General features: G+C 39.6%; 1 protein-coding gene and 3 long non-coding RNA genes across 6 annotated transcripts in view; 2 read left to right on the forward strand and 2 right to left on the reverse strand.

Moving 5' to 3' along the window:
- The first annotated feature begins 4,015 nt into the window (after positions 1–4,015).
- LOC118161789 (carboxymethylenebutenolidase homolog) lies at positions 4,016–12,681 on the forward strand. Of its 2 annotated transcripts, none has more exons than XM_035317431.1 (6): positions 4,016–4,151; positions 7,286–7,499; positions 8,119–8,226; positions 10,106–10,248; positions 10,665–10,756; positions 12,294–12,681. In XM_035317431.1, the coding sequence occupies exons 2-6, from the start codon at positions 7,294–7,296 to the stop codon at positions 12,471–12,473; spliced, it is 729 nt and encodes a 242-aa protein (XP_035173322.1). In that variant the 5' UTR covers positions 4,016–4,151; positions 7,286–7,293; the 3' UTR covers positions 12,474–12,681. The 2 variants fall into 2 exon arrangements, with proteins under 2 accessions (XP_035173322.1, XP_035173323.1); XM_035317432.1 differs by lacking the exon at positions 12,294–12,681 and adding an exon at positions 10,877–11,475 and having other exon boundaries at positions 10,665–10,841.
- LOC118161795 lies at positions 4,978–8,484 on the reverse strand. The gene is made up of 2 exons (XR_004748170.1): positions 8,081–8,484; positions 4,978–6,303 (listed from the first exon to the last, which is right to left on the reverse strand). It is a non-coding gene; the product is annotated as an uncharacterized LOC118161795 (long non-coding RNA).
- Positions 12,682–16,320: 3,639 nt separating the features above from the next.
- LOC118161797 overlaps positions 16,321–21,572 on the reverse strand; it is a 10,687-nt gene continuing 5,435 nt past the window's right edge. Inside the window, exon 3 of the long non-coding RNA XR_004748172.1 lies at positions 16,321–16,967. This is a non-coding gene — a long non-coding RNA (uncharacterized LOC118161797). The remainder of the gene's footprint in view (positions 16,968–21,572) is intronic.
- The window catches only part of LOC118161799, a 5,617-nt gene continuing 3,132 nt past the window's right edge, over positions 19,088–21,572 (forward strand). The window contains exons 1-2 of one of the 2 annotated variants that reach the window (XR_004748175.1): positions 19,088–19,241; positions 21,006–21,096. This is a non-coding gene — a long non-coding RNA (uncharacterized LOC118161799). Of the gene's footprint in view, positions 19,242–19,662; positions 19,806–21,005; positions 21,097–21,572 lie in introns of those variants that run through there. The other variant, XR_004748174.1, reaches the window with a different exon arrangement.

The following is a 21,572-nucleotide window of genomic DNA, read 5'->3' on the forward strand; positions in this document are numbered from 1 at the left end:
AATCTACTGACACAAGGTGCTGCTTTTAATCCAAGGCATTTTGTTTATATTGAAGACCAAAATTGTGTTTGTATCTCAGTGCAAACACAGCCACAATTACAGGCAAACAAAACGACCCCTTTCTAGCTGATTAATCCCAGAAAGTTCCTGAAATATAAAATGAACTGTAGACGAGTTTTGTTTAACAAGAGATCTCATACCAAAAAAAAAAATTTAAAAGGAAAAAGGAAAGGAAAAGAAAAAGGAAAAGGAAGAGAAAAAGGAAAAGGAAAAGGACTCATGTCCTGGACCAAACTAGACGAAATATAAACATTTTTAAACCATCGTTTTATGGGGTTGATTCTGCGTACAAAATACACCTTTCAATAATTAAATATGTGGCATTAATTCATCCTTGAAGGTTATAGTCCTAAAGCTGGATTCTGAAAAGAAAAAGAACTTTTCAGACATTTCTGGAGTCCAAATTTATGCAGTTTTAGAGAAGACAAAATGCTTTGTAAGAAAAAATAATGGACATATTCTTATATCATGCAAAAAAAAACAGATATTTAGGTTTTTAGAGCGGGAAATGATCCTGTAATCCATTCAATTATCCATGTAATCTTAATTCTCTTGTCTTGCTATAAATGTATCTATTTATAGTATTCCATGCAATAATGCTTCTGCATTTGATCGTGGGTACCAATTTTGGAGTAATTGCTTCAAAATTTACTATTTTTCCTATATCTTTCTAATAATATTCTTAATTATTAATAACATGAATTATGTGCCTTGTACTGAAATTCCATTAGAAGTGTTTTTTAATAAAATGATGAGCTATTGAATAACCTAGAAACACCCGGACAGCATTAGGTAATTTCGAAACGCCTCTGTGCATGTCATCCACAACATTAAAATAGTTTTCTTTTTATTGCTTTGGCAATATTAAACTTAACACCCCACATTTTTTTCTGTAAAGCTCACAAAATACGCCCTCTGAGATCCCATAAGCTCTTTTCTCAAAAGATAAATACTCGTCATTTATTTTAGGTAAAAATTAATCCAGGCCAGGCACGACAAACCCAACACGCCAACAAGGACATGAGGAACACAAATGCTTGTAATGATTTTTTGGACATCATCCTTCTGTGCCTGGGGTCAGTGAAATACTTTTGATTTTAAGGAGAAAAGGAGTTGTGTGCTGACACGGGGCTACCCACCCAAATCCTCAGAGGGATGCTCTGAGGGACAAGAAGATCGATCATCACAAGCCCACCTCCACATTGTCCCTGCAGCATGGAGCCCTTCCTTCCTCCCTTAATCCAAGCCTCTCCACCGGCTCCTCCATTTGGCAGCTCCCACGAGGTGTCCTCGGCAGCAGCAACCCCACCACGAGCCCTGCCATCCCCTTTCCCTTGTCTGCAGCTTCTGCGGGCTGAGGCTGCGAGCAGAACATCACTCATCGCAGGCGCTTTGAACAGGGCTTTCACATCGTAAATATAGCATTTGTGTTGATTTCAGCTTTCTGACAACTCTGTTGCTACTAGCAGCACTCCAAATACTGCACCAGGTGAAGGTAAATGGGGCATGTTTAAGCCTGTACATTGGTTTCTCCATTGGACTCTTTCACTTCTGCACTAGATGCCAACAGAGTACTTGCCTTTCTGGGTTTTTATGTATCACTAGTTATCTGGGAGAGAGTATAATCTGTCAATTTTGCCTCGGGACAGCAGGCTCGCATGTCCTAGGATCTTGTTTCTTATGTTAACATATAGCTAAAAATGCAGCTGACAGCTGTGAGGTTTTGCTTTGGGGATTTATTCCACACCCATTTCTGTAAAACCAGGAGGGGTATTGGTGCAAACCTTCAGGATAAAACCAAACCGAACCAAACCAAGCAGCAAAAGAAGATAAGCATTGTGTGCTTCAGGTGAAGGAGAAATTTGACCACTCCAACCCTCAAATATATATTTTTTATTTTTTTATTTTTATTTTTTTTATTTTTATTTTTTTTCCCAATAAATCCCTAAAAATATAGTTATTTACAGCATGGTTAAAAAATAAATTTATAAGTTGCTTGATACTACAGGAAATGCACGTGTACAATGAACTCCACCATCCTGAGCCCATTACAGAGATGATTATATCCTGTGGGGAAAGAGGTGGTTTCTGCAAGTCTGGGAGATCTGAATGACGTAGGGTTTGCAGGTCAAACAATCACAGTGTGCACGCAAGGGCATGTGTTACATCAGAACTAGTCCTTTGCTCTCCTTTCAGCCTAGCCACCCTCAAAGAGATGCTGGGCAGAAAGACAGGATTTACAATTGTTGCAGTGCTTGTTGGATCAGAGGCCTGGTTCTCCTGGCCCATCACTTCCACAGGGGGCTGCAGCTTGGATGGAGCCAAAACCTGGGGAGCGAGGTAGGAAGACAGTACTTGAGTCTTGTGGATCAGACTACAGGATGCCTACCCAGCTGGGGTTAGACAAACTCAAGCCAGATGTCATTAATATCAATGTATAAACCAGATCTTTTCAGTGAAGTCTCCCCACTCCCTCCGTTGCAACACAAGCAATCTTTTTAATGGTTTCTTAAACAATCTTGATGTGCAAAGCTAATGACAGGTATGACAGGACAGAGAAAAACACCCTCTCTCTGGTCATGACAAACCCTAATTTTGAGTTGCATGTAGCTCCTGCAGCACACAGAGGTGGGACTCACCTTGCCTGACTGGTGATGTTCACGGCGCAGCAATCTACACCTGCACTAGGCCATTAAACTTGGTGACAATCAGATCAGCACGTCTGGCGACATCTCGGGGACCATCCATTTCATTCTAAAGACACCCATAGGGTGTGAATCATACCCTAGGTCGCAACAGCAACTGTGGGGGTGTAGACACCTTGCTGACATAGCCATCCTAATTGTAGATGTCTGAAGTTTGGGTGAACTGAACCCAACCACCACGAGTTCTCAGATTACACTGTGGTCACTGTGGTCACACAGAGTACAGCCCAGGATCTACAGAGCAATTGTGGGACTCTGTCCCACGGTTTATCCCACAGTTGGGATCAAAATTTGTTTATTGACCTTTATATCGTCATTTTCACTTAGCTCTTTTGTCTCTTTCATTTCTCCCCACTACCCCAACACGCTTGCAGACATAAATCATGTGCGCACACACAGAGAAAGTTAAACCTCTAGTAGACATCAGCCCGAGGGCTGAACTAATGTTCCTTGCATACATAGCCATTATGGAAATAGGAACGGAAAGTTTCAACGAGTCACCATCAATAACAACCAGTTCAGTCTCAAATGTTTTTAACTTGTTGAAAGCAAGTCCAATCAAAATTAACCTGGAACACTTTTAGACTTGTTGGGAATACTCGTGGGTGTGGTTGTAATACGTTTCGGCTGTTTGCTGGGGAGACTTCCATTAGTTTTTACGCTGTAAGTTTGCCAGGGCATATTCAGCTTTATTTGGCACAAATTCCATTAAAGGCATTTATCATGGGCAAAAAAGTGCATGAATACGCTTTAAGAAAATGCATCTTTGAACTTAGCAGCACCTTAGCAGATGCACCACTAGGTGCTAGATGTGTCAGATGAAAATGCTGAGGTCCAAAGGTTCTGCAGTCTTAAATGGCTGCACCACACATACCACTTGCTTTGAAGTGTACAGGTCTGGAAGGGAAATCTTACTGGAAAACTGAAGTCTGATAATAAGAAGACTCAGTAGTCCTTCTTTCAACCTCTCCATGCTATTGTGTTTGGAATTACACATTTTTAGAGATGAAAAAATAAGTGCAGTTGAGCATCGGTGGGCACCTTGCTTTCTAAACTCCTTAAATAATAAAAAAAGATAAAAGGTGGAGTAAAAGGCAATTGATTTGGAGCCTACTGAATCCACTGAACCCTGCCTCTCTGCATGATCTGTCTCCACCCCTTCCGGTCAGGACGACTTGTGTGCTGAGCGTCTCCTCCTCATCTCCCAATCCCCAGGGCTTTAGAAGAGTTGAAAAGCACCTGGAAACTGGATGGGCAGCAGAAGCAGCAGCTGGAGCAAAACTGCCAGCAGAACTGGTTTTCTTCTTTTCGTGTTTAGAGAAGTCTAGCTGGTATCTCACTGAACAGAGGAACCGAGCTGGGATAACGCAGGATCCTGTACTCCAGGTATGTCATGGCAAACTGGTCCACAAAGACTGAGCTGGCAGCAGAGGGAGGCTAACTGCTTTTAACTTTGTTGAGTGGGATAAATCTGAAATTGCTAAGCAGTCAGAAACAGCTTTTTGAAACTGCACAAAACATTCAGCAAAAACCACTCCTTTAAAGAAAGTTTTTTATTTTGACTTCATTAAAAAAAAAAAAAAAAGAAAAAAAAGAAAAAAATGCACAAAGACAGGTATTAAGGAGCAGATCAGGTAAAGACAGAGGATATCAACTTTGGGAAAAACTTGATTTAGAGTGTCTGCTGCTGCGGCATAGCAATAGTTCTGAGGACAAACCAAATGCTTTTCCCTCTAAATGTCATCACACATTGGCACAGATAGGTAAGGGAGGCAGTATGTTCACTCGAAGCTTTTAACTCTAGACAGCCTGACTTTGTGGGAGGCATCCTACTTCAGCCAGTCTGGGGGCTTTTTGTAGGAATTACCAGTCAGTATTTTGCATCCAAGAGTAGCAAGATCACGCTAGAGGACCATAATTTCTTTTGCCCTTATGATAATGAATTCCTATTCCTTCCCTTGTTTGGTCCACTGGAGCATTTAGCATTGCAGTAAATTACTGCTGGAGTTTAAAATGTTATCCCTAGACCGAGGGAAAATGCAGACATGTCACACCTTGGCATCATTAGTGCAAGGTCCTGGCAAAATGCAAAGCACTGTGAAATCACGTGTTACTACCCACGTTACGAGAAGTGGGGATTATCCTTAGGACTATCTTTTCCTCAGTTTCACCAGATTGTTTTTGAAAGAATACTAGCCTCACCTCTCAAGCATTTTTTTTTTTTTTAAAATGAATACCAAGACTTGACAGATTTTAATCATGTTATGTGCTGCTCCCTACAAATCAATTAGTTTGGGTCTGTCTTGCTCTCCATGGGAGCCCACCTTTGCCTTGTGATAACACTAAATGATTCTCCTCAGTTTTTTGTTACATGCACAAAAGCCAGGTGGCACTGAGGAACTCAGGGAACCGAGGAAGTGAGACGAAGAAGCTATAAGGAGGCTTTCTCTAAACAGCAAAAGGATGCCCTGAAACTCCTGGATGTCTCTGCTTGTTCCCTGTTAGCAGTAGTTTCAGCAGTAGTTTCCCCTGCTCCTTGCTTTGTGCCCGTGTCTTGTCCGTGCTAGAGCTCAGTGATGAGAAGCAGGCTGTAGAGGTGAGGTTCTGCGTGCCTGGAACCGGGCCGTGGGTAAAGCAGGAAGAGGAAAAGTGTAATGGATGAAATCGGTGGCAAGAGGGAATGAGGTGAGACAGGACAGGTAGGAAATATCCTGGGTCGTTGCTTCACCGCACCGTGTTGCATGGATCAAAGCGGGAGGGAACAAATAAAGCTTCTGACTAAACAGGATCCCATCAAAGACTTCTAAGCAGTTCAGGTGTGGCTGGCTATTTACTAAGGTCTTCGCAGCCGGGTGCCTGGAGAAGAGCCAGCTGGCTGGGAATCAATCAAGATAGGCCAAAGAAATGATTTCTGGGAAGCTACCAAAAGATAGACAGTAGGCTCTTTCACAACTATTGCAAAGCTTAATGCCTCCTAAACGCTATTTCCTTGAAGGGGACACCATAGGCTGTGCCCTTCTGAACTAAAGGTGCTAATGGGTTAAGACTGTGGCTGCCATCTCAGAAGCCAGTGGCGTTAGCTGACTTTGGGAATGCCTGTCAGTTCTTCAAGCAGTCTCTTGCACTTCAACAACCTCATTCATCTTAGGTTAAAAACAAACAAACAAACATGTAGGAATTACTTTTGCATAAACAGACATCATTCAAGCATTTTCAGGCCTGTTATTGGGGACGTAAGCTAGGAGATACTCTCCCACATGTTACAACTTCTACTTGCATGTAATGCCAAAGCAATGGAAGTTTTAATGCTGAAGATCAGGATAATTCATGCTTCCTAATACCAAGCCTGACATTCAGATGTTGAAAAAGGCGGGAGAACAATTAACAAGTGTAATCAGCTCTCAGTTATCAGCATAGGGAATTACTCACTGTGTAAGATCACCCGTCTCATGGCTATCTGTGAAGCAGCTTGATTCTAGCAGCAATGTCACATCCACCCAGTTCTCGCAGCTCTGCGGCACACTTTAGTAGCCAGGAGCTGTTATTGTGATAAAGCATATTTAGTCAAAGTCAATGCTCTACCTGCCAGACCTGATGACTCCATCCCCAGGGCTGAGAGAGGTTTATTGGTGGAAGAATGGTGTCCCTAAATGATACTTTGGGAAGGCCAATTATCTTGGGTATAAAACAGCCTAAATGCATCCAAAAAAAGTGATGCTGTTATTGAACATGTATTGAACATGAATGTTTTAATTGTGCAAGCTGCTCCTGAAGACCTAATTGGATTCCTTGTACAGATGGATTGTAACACTACTTTTAATTAAAAGATAAGATTCTACTTTTTGCACAGAGTCCATTCTGTGCTCCAGACACAAAGTCAGAACAGCTTCTGACTCTAACTTCTCTGGCATTTGCTTGCTTTCTTGCAATCCCTTTCAAAGCCATATGGGCCCAAGGCCTTGCAACCTAATTTAGAAATCAGTACTGCAGCCAGTTGCCAGCTGTGCCCAATACACGCACTGCAAGAAGCACTGAATGTTATCCTTTTCTGTAGCAGCTGAGTGCTGTGCTTACCACTCACATAATTCAGAGAAACCAGCTTGTGATTCCAGCTGAAGACACACGTGACTGCTGCAGCCGGTCTCTTTCTCCCACGTATGGGGAGAGCATGACATCTAAAGCTGTACCGCTTCACGCCACTGCTGACAGAGTTTCATGGGAGCAAAACAAAAGTGATATGAGACTCAGGACATCCATGAACGTATAGTTTGCCATTTTGTAGCTTTTTGTCTCTCTTTCTTCTCAGCTTAATAACTTAAAGACTAAGAACCATTCTGCACTGGAACATTGTTTTTGCATTTTTCTACTTTCTTCTTTCAGACAAGGAGAAAGGTGTCAATATTATTTACAGAAATTATTGAACTACTTTGTGCAGATTGTATTTGCCCTTATTTGTCTTAATCTTGTATTAGCAAATTAGACTTTCTCACTGTTATTTTTTCGTTCATTTCCCCCTCCAGGTTTCCAAATGGCGGATCCTTTCCTATATAACACCGGAGAAAGATCTGGATATGGGTGCCTTGGACATGAAGTACAAGTTGAGCACATCAAGGCATATGTCTGTAGACCATGTTTTTTCACAGACAAAGCCGTGATTGTGATTCATGACATATTTGGATGGCAGTTCCCAGACATTAGATATATAGTTGATTTGATTGCAGGTCATGGATACATGTAAGCACCCATCTCTACTATTTTTCTCTTAAGAAATACACTGATAGATCACCAGGCCCAAAGCTAAGCATGGTATACGTTTTCCACAGCCATACCACTTTACTCTGTGAACAGAAATGCTCCCGTGGCCACCAAAGCTACGGACACTGACCAAACAGAAATGTCTACCTGAGCAAAAAAGCTAGAAGGAGGGTCATGAAGTGCCAGTGTTTGTGCTTATGTGGCGGTGTAGGTGATTAAAAGATAAGCAGTCACAATGTTGCTATGCACTTTTAAGTTGTGTAAGTTTCTCATACCAGACCTTTTGGAGTCCAAACATCAATAAGGGTTGCTTTAGCTTTTACTAGCAAAGAGATAAATATTTGGTTATATATAATCAGGAGGGTTGCTCTATCCCTTTACTTTTGTATTGTCTTTTTTTTTTTTAAAAAAAAAATTCCATTGCAAGACATATACTTTTAGCTCTGCCGATTGCCAGAACACGATGAGTAGAATATGATTCACATGATAACCATGTAGGTGTGTGCTCTGGAGTAGAAAAGACGTTAGAAAACATTTGGACATCCACAGATTCTCCCCACCTGGATGTGAAGTTGACTTGTTTCCATGTCTCACACAGAACCATCTGCCCAGACTTTTTCAAGGGGAAAGACCCCTGGAAAACTACTGATCACTGGCATGACTTTGCTGACTGGATGAAAGAACATGATCCTATGAAAGTAGATAGGTAAGATGCATATTTGTCCGTGAATTTAAAAAGCATTCAGCAAACAAGGGGAATTTATGTGTCTGAAATGTTTAAAGTGGCACCAGACAGAGAGGCAAGATGGCTGCATGCACACAGTCAATTATTCTGCGTGGTTCTTCTGTGGTCCTCTGCACTGCCTTTGGATTTGGAACAGATCATCTGCTCCATCCATCACTCTACTTACTGTCCCCATCTTGTTTCTGTGGGCCCTTTTCTAACTATGTCATGCTGCCTGCACAGGCCCATAACTGGTGTTTCACAGCCCTCCCACTCACCAGTGCTGAGACTGCCTCAGTTCCTCAGGATAAAGAGGAAAACTCTTCCACAAGTGCTCAAGCTATCTGCCATTTGTCACTTGCTCATCTTGCTTTCTGCCTTGTAAATGATAGTAGGTGAGATAATCTCTTGAGCAGCACTAGATGAAAATTTGCAAGACTGACCCCAAACTATGAGACATCTGATCAATTGCACTGGTTCTCTCAATTTGTGAAGTAGAGGGACCACTTTCTATAGATCCAAGCAGTGCCTGTAACAAAGCTTCCCTGTTTCTTCAGCATCTATTACCACAGCCTAAAACTTGAGATAATGACAGTGACACCCTATTACTCAGCTATCATCTTTTACAACACAAAGTGTTTTTCTGACCCTCCAAAGGTTCCAGTGCTCCCAGCCTAACTTCAACATCCCTCAGCAAAGCTTTTGATAGTAGAGACACAGAAGCTGTGACTGAGTTTTTGGAAGAGACAAATGACTAATAAATATAAAAATTCCTATTCTGATGATTCCATATGGATAGGTAGGCACTGTCTTAACCGGTTAAGATGTCAAGGGCATGCCTATGCTATCTGTTGAGGGTTGACTTGTAGCTGCCCTCAAGATCTGATCTGCTGCTCTGAGAGCACCAGGATCCTACATACCCGTAATTTACCTTGTACCATTCCAAATAAACTAGCTCTGAAAGTGCTCAACCATTCAAATGTGCTCCTCATGCAGGCCTAGAACATGATCTTCTGATCATATCACTCTCATACTACTTTTTTGTCAGCCCAAGCAAACCTGTGATGACCATACTAATGTGCATAATGCTTGAAAATATAGTAATTAGTATACATGGTCTGCATTTAAAATTCATTTGAAATTCTTTAGATAATCAGAAATATAAACTATTGACACTTACAAAGTTAGCAATAAAAATGTAATAAAAAATGTGACTTGCTCTGGTCTACATTAAAAACAATTTTTATACTTTATGCATTGTATACAATACCTCACACAATACCTTTTAATGCTTTTTTAAACATTATAGCTGCTGACAGTTTAATTTTGAGTAGTTGCTAGTTTGATATAGTATTTTTGCATGTGGGCTTGGTAGGATATTATTAATATTAACTCATGCAACAGGAATGACACACTTAAGATAAAACTTTATCTAAATAGGTGAACCCTGTAGAGATAGCACAGTGAAGCTTATCTATTCCCACATTCCATAAAGTAAGGTGTTGTTCTTCTTGTAGATATGTCTTGGTTTTTGTTCTGTACTAAACAAAGTGATTCAATTAAAAAAAAAAAAAAAAAGCTTCTTTTGAAAACAAAGGAGCAAGTCACAATTCAGGTAAGTATTTAAGTACCTACAACTGTTTATGACTACTAAACTGGACCACAGACTCATTCAAGAGTAGAAGCCACTGCTTTGGTTTGCAATTTGCTTTTTTTTTTTTTTTTTTTTTTTAATGTATTCTCTGTTTTAAATAATTGGGGGTGCAGATTGAAAAATGTATCTCTTTTAATTTACTTCTTAAATTGTCAAATATTGATTCTGCTATAGATTCCTTAGTTCCCTTTTGTTTATATGTCTTAGGGAAGCTGATGTTGTCTTGAAGTATCTAAAGGAACAATGCGGTGCAAAGAAGATTGGTATCGTTGGGTTTTCCTGGGGTGGAATGGCAGTACATCACTTGATGCTGAAAAATCCTCAATTAGACGCTGGGGTGTCCCTCTATGGTAGTGTAGAATACATGAAAACCTATATGGGCTGACATCACTATACGTAGTTTTTAAGTCTAGTTATTGCTTTGTAATGATTTCTGTAAATACTAAACTCAAAGGTGAGTTGCAGATTTTAATTATGGTTATTTCAGCAATATGCTATATTGATATCAATATTTAAAAATGGTGTAAAGTTAAAAAAAAAAAGTTTCCTTTGGCACACAAATATTCTAAGTTTTTTAGTGTGTAGAGAATGGGAACAATATTTTCCAAATGTTTTTTTTTTTTTTAATCCATCAGAATAGAAGCTGTCCTGAAGTAAAAAATGTATTTAACAAGTAAACCTAAATAGAAATTTTGTCTTTGAAGTTTTCATTCATCTTGCAAGAATGTTAACCTCACTAACAGACTGTTTCTCAAATACATTATAGGAATTATTAGGGACTCTGAAGAAAGATACAACTTACTAAATCCCACATTTTTCATTTTTGGTGAGAAAGACCACACTATTTCTTATGACCAGGTAAGTTGTACTGGAAATTATTTTTATTTTCCCTTTGTTCTTCTATCTTACACAGAAACCATAGCTTGTTAGAAACTATTTTCAGAAATATTTACAAACAAAACAAAACAAAACAAAACAAAACAAAAAAAAAGCAAAAACCAGGCTAGATTGTTTTGCTTCTATTTCAACTTGTCCCGTATCTTGCTGCTTAAGTTTTTCAAAGCTTCCTTTTGGGGCTGAAAAATACAGTAAAGACCAGTGATTGGTCTCTCAGTGGCTAGACAGAGTGTGAAATTGAGCAGGAAGATCCAACTGGTATGAAACAAACACCTTAAAAACATTGATATTACTGCCATGGATGAGAGAACAGGTAGTAAACCTAATGAACTTGGACCCAGAAGGGAAAAAAAAAAAAATCAGCTCAGTAGCAGAACTTTGAGATTATGAGGATCAACGATTAATTGCTTTTGGTACAACAAGACAAAATGAACTCTGTCAAAAGAGGTGGTCGTGAATTTTTAAAAAGAAGATCACAACTTGTGGACCCTGTTTTGAATCCTGGATACCAACTATATTCCTAAATAACCCCTATCATAATCACATCTGAAGAGCTGGATAAATACACGGATAGAAACTGGAGCACTCTCCTGTGCATACATTTTTTCTCTTTAGTGACAATGATAACATACTACCTCTAGTGTAGTTACAAATTCTTCATTCACCATCCATTTTTCTGGTTAAAGGTTTTTTTTTTTATTATTATTATTTTTTTTTTCCTCTCTTCCCCTCTCCCCTTCTCCCACCCGGGGAACACAGTTTTCATGAATACGTGCATTACACCTTGAAAAACCATACCTTTTCCTCCTGAGATTTTCAGAGTTACCTGTGCAGTTTTGTATGAAAAAATCCTGAGTTTAATAAAATACATCCTCAAATGGACTGTTTTCTGCACTAAGTAATAAAGGGTTGCGTGAAATAAATTACATGAGATGAAATGCACAATGGGTAGAATTAAGCTTGCAGGGATGATCATTCTTTTTATTTTTTGAGTTTCTCATGGAAATAAGCACAAAAATGTGTATATATATGCGTGCAGGAAAATAATCATTAACACTGTATACTTAACATCAGAAGATTGTACAAGACAATGCCTTTTTGTTGTAAACTAAAAATGAGAAACGGAGTTTTCTTAACTATCAAAATATTTTGGACTGAGAATCACTGGGATTTAGAGAATATGTTCTGACAAGATCAGAGTTTAAAATCAGCCATATTACAAGCCATATTAAGTCCCTGAATATAATTGCACCTGTTCATTTATAGCAACAAGATTTACCAAACTCTGCAGTAACTGTTGAGGGTTCTTAGATGTACCCATACTTTTGAAAACCATTTCAGTCTTACATTCAAAAGATGGGTTTTCTCATCTATTGATCAACAAAACCTGTTTCAAACATAACAGTGGAGAAAAGGCAAAGAAGTAGGAATACAAGTAATGGCAAGTTTGGCAAACTTACAAAACCACAACCTAACAGAAAAATGTTTTCTTTTACAGATTACCTTACTGGAGGAGAAGCTGAAACAGTACTGTAAAGTTGCATATAAGATTAAAGTTTATCCTGGACAGGTTCATGGGTTTGCACAACTGAAGCCAGAAGATATGAAACCTCATGATAAACCTTATATTGAAGAAGCTAGAAAGGATATGATTGACTGGATCAAAATGTTTATTTGACAAAAACCATGAAGTAACACTAGGCTTCAAGATTAGAGTTCAGTTTAATTAATTTATAGAGAATAAAACAGTCAAAGGGAAGATATTTTATTTTGAAAACTAGGAACATTTTAACTTATAGTTCTTTATTTTTTACAAGTCTTACAGAAGATTGTGACTCAAAGTTGGACTAAAGTACTACTAGGCATTAAAAAGTTGTTTGAATTTATCTTGCTTTGTCTTTGCTTCTTTAGTCTGCATTATGACATCAATAGTAATGAAATTGCTTATCTATTCGTCTGTCTTAGTGGGTATGACTTTTCAATTTGGCATTACTTGAGTTACAGTCTTTATTTCGGTATGAGGAGTCACAGGTGTTGACATGAAGACACCTTGTTTTTCTATGAAGACAATGCTTTTATTATCTGCGACATATTCATTTCAGATATGCTACTGTACTGAACAGAATTTCTGATGCATGAAATCAACATTTGGCTGTGTTAAGGAGTTAAGAAGGAGGGGTGTTATTAGATGACACCCTCCAGGTATGCTATTTGTAATGTTAAAAGGACTTCCAGTATTCCTTCATCAACATCAAGGAAAAACATAGCCAGTCCCTCCTGACTGCAGAAGTAACTCAGGCATTGTGCAAACAGTGGGTTTATTGTCCTGCTCTGAATTGTGGTCATCAGGTACAGGTCTGACCAACAGCTACCCACAATCAGTCCTCACTATATAATTTGCTTTCCCTTATATTCCTTTTTCCCCTCTCAAGATCTTCATCTTAAGAAAAGGAAAGGAAAGGAAGGGAAAGGAAAAGGAAAGGAAAAGAAAGGAAAGGATAAACAATAATAAACATCCCTGTTATATTAAACATCCCTGTTTTACCCTACTTGCTCCAGTTTTGCTGACTGGATGACCTTTTTATATATATATATATATATATATATATTTATACTTTTAATTTTGTTGCCTTGGTAATGACTAGGAAATTTTTTTTTACTTAGAGATCCTCTGAACCTTTACTCATGTCCCTTTTTATTTTCTACAACATCTGCTGGTTTCTCACATGGCCACCCCGTCGATGCAGCCAGACATCAAGGCTAGCCATCCCCATGGATATTGCTTTCCCTTTGACAGCAGCTCACGCATCACCATGCTCTCCATCTGTAGGGCATGGCGCACGCTTTCTCTGCAAACCTCAGGGTGCTGAGTGAGTTCAACAAGACTGCTGCAAGGTAAACACCATGGTTGGCCCCAGCCCAGAGTGGCTCTGGGGCCCTTCCTGTCCACCCCACCCCAAATACCTGCATCCATACCAAGTCACCAGCTTTGTCTTGCTCAGACGAACATCTTGGTCCTGGTCCTGCAGCATTTATACTTCCCAGGGGAGAGCTCTGGGCTCTTGGGGCTGCTGTCACCATATTCTTTGGTAGCCTCAGAAAAATCCTCCAAATGTTGCGAGCTGGTGAAGACAGCGCCACACGTAACATGCTTTTCATAGGAAATGAGTGTGTGTAGGAGCATGATAAGACTTTTTGCTTATCAGGAAAATAATAAAAAAAACCTGAGGGAGTTGGGAAAGCAAAATGCACACTCTGTGGGGAGCCCCCTCAGCTGCAGCTGATGAGCCAGGTTTTGCGGCTGTGGGATAGCACATGTGAGACAGAGCTGCAGGTTGTGCAAGCAGCTTTTACAGAAGAGATGTGGAAACCTCCCAGTACTTTTCCCCAGATGTGCTCAGTCTGAGCTGTTGGGGCCAGCCCAGGGTGTCTCCAGCCCTGCTGGGGAGCCAGGCTCTCCTGCTGTACACAGAACACGGCTGTGGATGCTGTGGTTTTAGATGTCCAGGGTAAATTGTTGCGAGGTTTTGTTGGTCCATGTTGGTGGTGATGGGTGCCCTGATCTCATCCCTGTTCATTCCCATCTTCCCTCATCCATCTTTCTCCAGTGCATGAGTACGGAGCTTGCAGGCATTGTGTAAACTCTTCTCCAGCTCTCTGAAACCATTAATTGAGGCAGGGTTCCCCACACCTGCAGTAAAGGTAGGACGGTTTGCCTCGAGAGCAAGGAGGAGCTTTCTGCACGTAAATCCTAGCTGCCCAGCCCAGACATAAATCTCTATTTTAGGCAAGATCTGATGCTGATCGTTATCAGAGCTAGCTTTTCAGCCCTGCACTACAAGCGCTGTGGTTAGCAGCTGTCACAGCCGTACTCACTCCAGGAAACGTCCACAAGATGGGGCCCCGCTCCTTCGTTGTCATCGAGAAAACTTGGTGGAGGTTTGGCTCTAACTACAGTAATCAAGGCTCTGAATGGCCCCTGCCAAACACTGCGGTAATAGTGTACTACTCCCAGAGGAAACCTGGCTTACTAGTCAGCAGAAAGCTGCTGAATATTGTCTCTGTATGCAGAAAGGCCTTTAGCCTGATAGATTTTGATAAAATGTGGAATTTCACCTCCTTCAGACTCTCTAGTTTATAGGAGGGAGCTCTGGTTGTGATACACTATCTTTACACCTTGTATTTTATTTTTCACGACTGAATGTTTATTATTTGAAATATCATTTGAAAGTTTATCTTCATTACACAGCAAAATCAGGTTGTCCTGGGGTATCATAAAAGCCTGATAAGCCGATGAGCTGTAAGAACCGTGATTTAAGTTGTACCCAGAGTGTGCTCCGTTTATGCTTGCTCATGGTGAGTACGGTCTTTCTTCTTGTACAAACAAATGCAAATAAGAGATATAATGAGCTTCTTAGGGAGATTTTAATCATGACAAACAGTACTAGTTCCCACTGGTGGGTTAATCTTGTAATTCTCTGCTATTTAAATTTGTTTGATCAAATAGCTCAGTCACACTGAGATGACTCAGCGCAATGAAACACAACTGAAGGAGGACAAATCTTAGGCAACCCACATATATATTTGATGCAATAGTGTCTAGAGAAGAGCAGCTAGTAGGTCTGAACCTCTGCCCATAGAAGCACCACCAGTGCTCTGAAAGGCAGGAGGAACCTCTGCTATAGCAGATTCCTTTGGAGACCACGTTTTTTTTTCCAGTTTCGCCTCTGGCACTCAGCACTAGAGGGTGAGAGCTTGCTGGATGAGAAGATGGGGAGTTGCCATCTTGGTGAGGTGCCAAAGAGGAAGCAGGAAAAGGGCTGATGCGGTGCTTTTGAACAGTGGCAAAAACAAAGCGAGGGATGAAGGAGAAGGCACAGAGGTGTTTAAAACTAGAGCTGTTTTCAGTCTATTTCTGTACTGATACTGGAGCCCCAGGCTCACCTCTGTGGGTGGGATAACGGCGTAGATGCTGTTGTGCCGTGATCTCAAAATTCACAGATCAGACTGACTGCCTAAACTGGGTCTTACAAAAATTGTTTTACTGTTTGGTTTTATTTTTATAGGAGGCCTAAATGCATCTGATTTCTTAGGTGGAGATCAAGTCTGAGTACTTCATATGTAAGGAAGTGTTCATATGTCTGAGGCTTTAGACACATTTGATCTCTATTTCATTTGCAATTTCAAGAACTGACCTCAACAACAAATACAAAATGCTTAGCTAAACTGCAAATGCAGTCAGATCCCTAAACTAAAAAACTCCTTCTCATTAACTTTGTGGTGGTAGAATTACACATGGGTGAAAATTATAATTCAATTAATAAATAACTTCAATAATCCTGGTTTCCTCCAATTTTTTATTTAAATATGTTTTTCTTAACAGTACCAGATAAATTCTACATTGAGAGTGGATGGAGGAACCCTTTTTTTTTTTTTTTTTTTTTTTTTTATGGTCTAATCAACCTCTCTATCAATCCCTTTTGTGCATTATTTTATGTAGTTTTTTGTTTGTTTGTTTGTTTTTTAATCTACGCCAGTTTAATTCACATTTTATAGCAGGCATTCACTGCTGTTCAAAGGTTATGCAGTGAACACTTGCATGTTTCTAGCAGTAACCTCAGCAGTACAAGATGATTTTCTCCTTTTCTCCTTCCTATACATAACTCATCAACATTCTTCAAGTCATTATATGACAAAAATCATACTTATCAATACAGCATATTTCTTTTGTTTACTAAGCCTTGGAAATGCCATTATTTTTGTTTAAACATAACTTGAATTTTGACATGTAATATCAGGCTACTTTTAAAAGAAACGGAACTTCTACTTAAATATGAATGGATTTTTGCCAGCTTACTGCTCAGATGAATTGAGAAAAGTGAGGGAAAACAGCAAGCACAATGGTAGGGGAGTTATTCCAGGTCCTATCAGTTGTACACCATGCATTTGAAATCTCTTCCCATTGCTTTGCCTGAGGTTTGAGAAAGGTGCTGGAAAAGCTACAGTTAGTCTAGTTAAACTGCACGGCATCTTCTGGAGGATTTTTGCTGATTGGTTTTGGAAGGTCAGGAGAGTAGCTCTGTTCAGAAACGGCACTGTGGAGAGCCTACCCTAAGAGGGCCAGTTCTTGGTGCTGGGAACCTGTGCATGTGTCACCCCACAGCATGTTGCCCTGTGAAGACAGCGCAACTGATGTAAAGAGGCAGGATTTGGGGTAATTTGTGGTGCTGTTCACTGTGTTATCCTGTTTAGGTTTTATTACCATTTACCATGTTATGTACATTTGTAGTAGAGGAATTGAAGAGGGTAGATAGTACTGGAGATATATTGAAGGTCTTAGCTGACATCTGTTAGAATTAATTAGAAAATCCAGAAGGGGATAAATGGTTAAGATACATTACCAGCAAGCATATCGAATCGTTGAAGAGCACGTTTGATTTTTATTGCCAGCACACTGCATTTCACTTTAGCAATGAGACCAGCCAGATCAAGGAATATTATTCTAGTGTATTCATTTACATGGGAAAAGAGACTATCCCTTGTTAATAAGCAAACGTTGCCATTTTGATTTGTTAAGAGTGGCAACAGGATCAGGTTAAACAGCTTCCCAATATTGGCCAAAAAAAATAATAATAATAATAAAAAAGGCTGTGTATGACAACCTACTGCATGGTGGAAGGCGGGGAGTAAAAGGCACCAGAAGTTAGCTGTTTTTTTTTAAACCCAGGATCCTACAGTGGTCTATCTCCTGTTGAAAGGAACAAGACATTAAAATGAGCTTGAGGGATTCTCCTGAGAAAACCTCTGAGGCTATAAACTGTTTGGAAACCTCTCTTCACTCAAGGAGAAATAAAGTAGCTTCCATTTTGTCCTTTAAAATGTACACCTCTAAAAAAGTTAGGTATCTGTGATGTATGAAGACTCATAAACAACCCTGGTGTACATCCCTATATTCCTCTTACCATTCTAGTTCAGATTACAGAGTGTGCAACTCTCAGAAAAAACCCTGTTGGTTTACTTTCTTGAGTTCTTTTATGGGAACTTGTAGAGATGCCAGTTAATGATGAGTTCCCTGGGAAAGGGCTGTACTCAACAGGTGATACTAGGAGACCAGCAACGTGCATGCAAGCAGCAGCAGCCTTCGATTCTCCATAAAGGAAGAGAAAGGGGACACACACAGTGAAAACTGCAAGGGAAAAGTAGTCAGAAGAGCAGCTTGCTGACAGTGGAGTCTCACATGAGTAACAGCGAAAGACAACCAGGTGCCAGACCGTGAGGAGGAGGTGGCAGGCCACAAGAGAGGCATGGTTTGTTGGGAGCTCACACGGAAATGTAGCTAGCACAAGTTGTATTGCTCCAAGCAGAAAGCTAGGAATGATATATTGACATGGATTGACATGAGCCCTTCTTCTGAGCTTATTGCACACCACGGTTATGCTGACAGACTGGATTTCATGAATGGCAACCAAAGAGGGCCGATGCCAGGAGCTGCTTTACAAACAGCCTAGAGATTTCACTTCTAACCTTTGTGGTACAAAGTGCTTTTTACTAGGGACATGTGGGAACTGCGTGAAGATTATGACCTATAATCATAGTTACTGATGCAAATAAATTACGTTAGTCTTTGTCCTGCTTGCTTTCCTGCAGATTTCCAGATGGCTAATGAATCGAGGCCCTGTCCATGTGATCTTGGAGACAGATTTGACTACGAGTGTTGTGGGCAAGAAGTAACAAGTTGAGCACATCAAAGCATATGTCTGCAAACCCTTTGCCAGCATGGACAAAGCTGTGACCGTGATTCAAGACATATTTGGATGGCAACTCCCAAACACGAGAGACATGGCTGATATGGTCGCAGCTAATGGATACATGTAAGCAATGTTTTCTGCAAGAAATCACACTCTTTATTTTCTAGCATTAGAAGACAAAGGAGACAAAGTCATTTAATAAATGAAACTTAACTGTTTTCCCAGGGATCCCATTGCTGCCCTGTGAAACAAGCTAGTGCTTAACACCTGTAGCAGTCCCCAAGGAATGCCACTTAAACAGTGATCTGTGATCTGCCCTGGCTTCCAGTTAGCCTGGAATTAACCTGGTGTTTGATTTTAACTTGTTAATATTAGGGTGTAAGTGTGCCGCCCCTGGAGAGATCAAGTCTATTTCTTGCACATGTGCAACGCTGCTCAAGCATTTATCATCAAAGACCTTCTGTCTCTAGCAGAGGTGCTCTGCTGCCTTAATAACACAGAAGGCAGCTGCTGGCAAGACAATACTGTGAAGGGGCCAGACTAATTAGATATCAAACTAATTAACTTACTGGGAGAGCAAATCTCTTTCTTGGTCTGTGGGGAGTAGCTACATTGAAGGATGCTGGGCTTAGGTATTTGGTGAGAAGGTTATTGGAGGCATAATTGAATCACATCCAGAGAGCTCCTGTCTCAGAGGGGTCAGTTGTTGTGGAAACTTTTTAGTTTGGAATCTGTCCTCTCTCTGCTGGAATGGGAAGGAAGGGTTGGGCTCTGCCTGGCATTTCTTACAGGCAATTCACATGTTTTAAGTGTCAGCTATGGTGAAGAAAAATTTTTGGCACTTAATTTGTGCATGTGTATGCGGTGGTGGTATGACAGATTTGTGGGGCTGAAAATATAGTCTTGAGGTGATATAAAATACTTAACTATTACTCCTCTTCCACCAATACTTTCTCTTTACTGCCTCTGCATGGTGACAGGAGTCTTCGGGGTACTTCAGGGGTAAATGGATGCTTCCAGAATACAGCACCTGGGCCAGGTGTATTTCAACTGACACTATAAATCCTCAAGGCATCTTCTGTGTTTGTTATGTTGTCTTTCCTGCAGCAAGGGTCTCAGAGGCTAACTTACAGTTATTGTCAACATATTGACTGCCTGGTGAATAGTGTTCTCTGGAGAGGTTGTTATTACTTTTTGTGTCTACATTTACAAAACAAAAATTCATCCAATTTTTCAGAGTTTTAAGCATTTTTACCTCTTAGGTAGGTGTTTAAAAAATCAGCTGTTTTCCATCCATGTAGCTTTTCTTTGATGTATGTTATCCATGTTGTGTTTTTATTTAATTCCATTTGTTTTTTTCTCTCTTTGATGATTTCAGATTAGCAAGCCATAATATTTGGCTGAAATAATGGTTTATTTAAAGTGTATGAAAAAAAAATATAATAGCAACACGGTAGAGGGACACATATGCATATTTATATTTACTTTTCATATTTTCCAATATTGATTTTACTATGTGTGCTTAATGTGCATTTGTTTGTATGTTCCAGAGAAGCTGATGCTGTCCTGAAATATCTAAAGGAACTAAGAAATTGGGGTCATCGTTTTTTGCTGGGGTGGTGTTGCTGTACATCACATGATGCTGACATACCCTGAATTAAGGGCTGGTGTAACTCTCTATTCAAGGATGTAATACAAGCAGGTACACATGAGTATGTGTATTGTATAGCTTAGGTACTTGATCTAGCATTGTTTCTTCAAATTAGGTTTTCAGTTGATGATGACATATTTTGAGCAAAGTAGGAAGGATATTATGCAAGGAAGATGGTGGTGAGGAAATTTGTTCCTAGTTTCATAATGAACCGTAGGATCTGCATCTTTACTTCAAGTTTAGACAGACATACATGTCCTTTGGTCACCTTCCCAATTCAGTTCCCTTTTCCTGTTTACTACTGCTTTGCAACTGCATGCTGCAGAGCTAGGACTTCACCCATGTACAGAAAGTGTTGTTTTTGATTTAGCTACTCTGTGTAGTTAGACTGTGGTTATTTTAGCATCAGTTGTCCTTTTATGCTCTGCTCAAGAAGCTGGGGTAGCTAAACTGCTCTTTTCTAATGTTCTTAGAATGTAAATTTTGGACTACTTATTAAAGCATTGACTTTTCCCATCACTTCAGAGTAACTCAATGTTGTATGCACAAAAAACATCTTTCAAGTCATATGAATTCAGATATTCAATCTGTAGCTCAAGAAACTAACTAAAATAAAATTTTAACTTAGAAGGGTGTTCTTCTAGAAGCCATGTTTACAGTAGCTTGTTAAAAAGCTCCTGACATAATGACATTTACGGGTACATGTTGCATAAGACAGGAGAATTTTCACTGCATAAACAGAGTGCTGAATCTGAATTTCTACTTAAAAGTCATTTGAAGGTTTGTTTGTTTGTTTTTTAATGTTTTCTAGGTCTAATCAAGGATTCTGATGATGTGTCCAATCTGCTGAACCCTACATTTTTCATTTTTGCTGAAAAGATGACTTCATTCCCCTTCATCAAGTACACTAATAACCTTTGTCTTCTTTCATTTCTGTGTTTAATTTTTCCTTCTGAATTACAAGCCAAAACTCAGCCTTATCAAAAAAAAATCAAAAAATAAGCAGAAAAATGGAGGCAGACATAGAAGGAATTACATAACTTAGAAAAAGAATTAAAACTATATATATATATATATATATAAAATAAATATATATATATATATATATATATATATATATATATTTCCTGAAGTCTCTTTCTTTTGTGAAAGTATTTCCAGTAACCCAGGCAAAAAAAAGTTTTATAAAAATCCTCTTGCAGTTTTGGAGTATTCAGGGAGCAATTCTTTGCTGGCTGTCTTTTTTTTTTTTTTTTTTTTTCTTTCCTGCTTTCCTGCTTTCTTTCTTTCTTTCTTTCTTTCTTTCTTTCTTTCTTTCTTTCTTTCTTTCTTTCTTTCTTTCTTTCTTTCTTTCTTTCTTTCTTTCTTCCTTCCTTCC

Source organism: Oxyura jamaicensis, chromosome 2, assembly GCF_011077185.1.
Source record: "Oxyura jamaicensis isolate SHBP4307 breed ruddy duck chromosome 2, BPBGC_Ojam_1.0, whole genome shotgun sequence".
NCBI classification, from domain to species: domain Eukaryota; kingdom Metazoa; phylum Chordata; class Aves; order Anseriformes; family Anatidae; genus Oxyura; species Oxyura jamaicensis.

Coding starts and splice junctions, on each gene's coding strand:
- LOC118161789 (XM_035317431.1), top strand. CDS start 7,294: ATGGCGGATCCTTTCCTATATAACACCGGAGAAAGATCTGGATATGGG. Junction 8,227..10,105: donor GATCCTATGAAAGTAGATAG/GTAAGATGCATA, acceptor TATATGTCTTAG/GGAAGCTGATGTTGTCTTGA. Junction 10,757..12,293: donor ACACTATTTCTTATGACCAG/GTAAGTTGTACT, acceptor TTTCTTTTACAG/ATTACCTTACTGGAGGAGAA.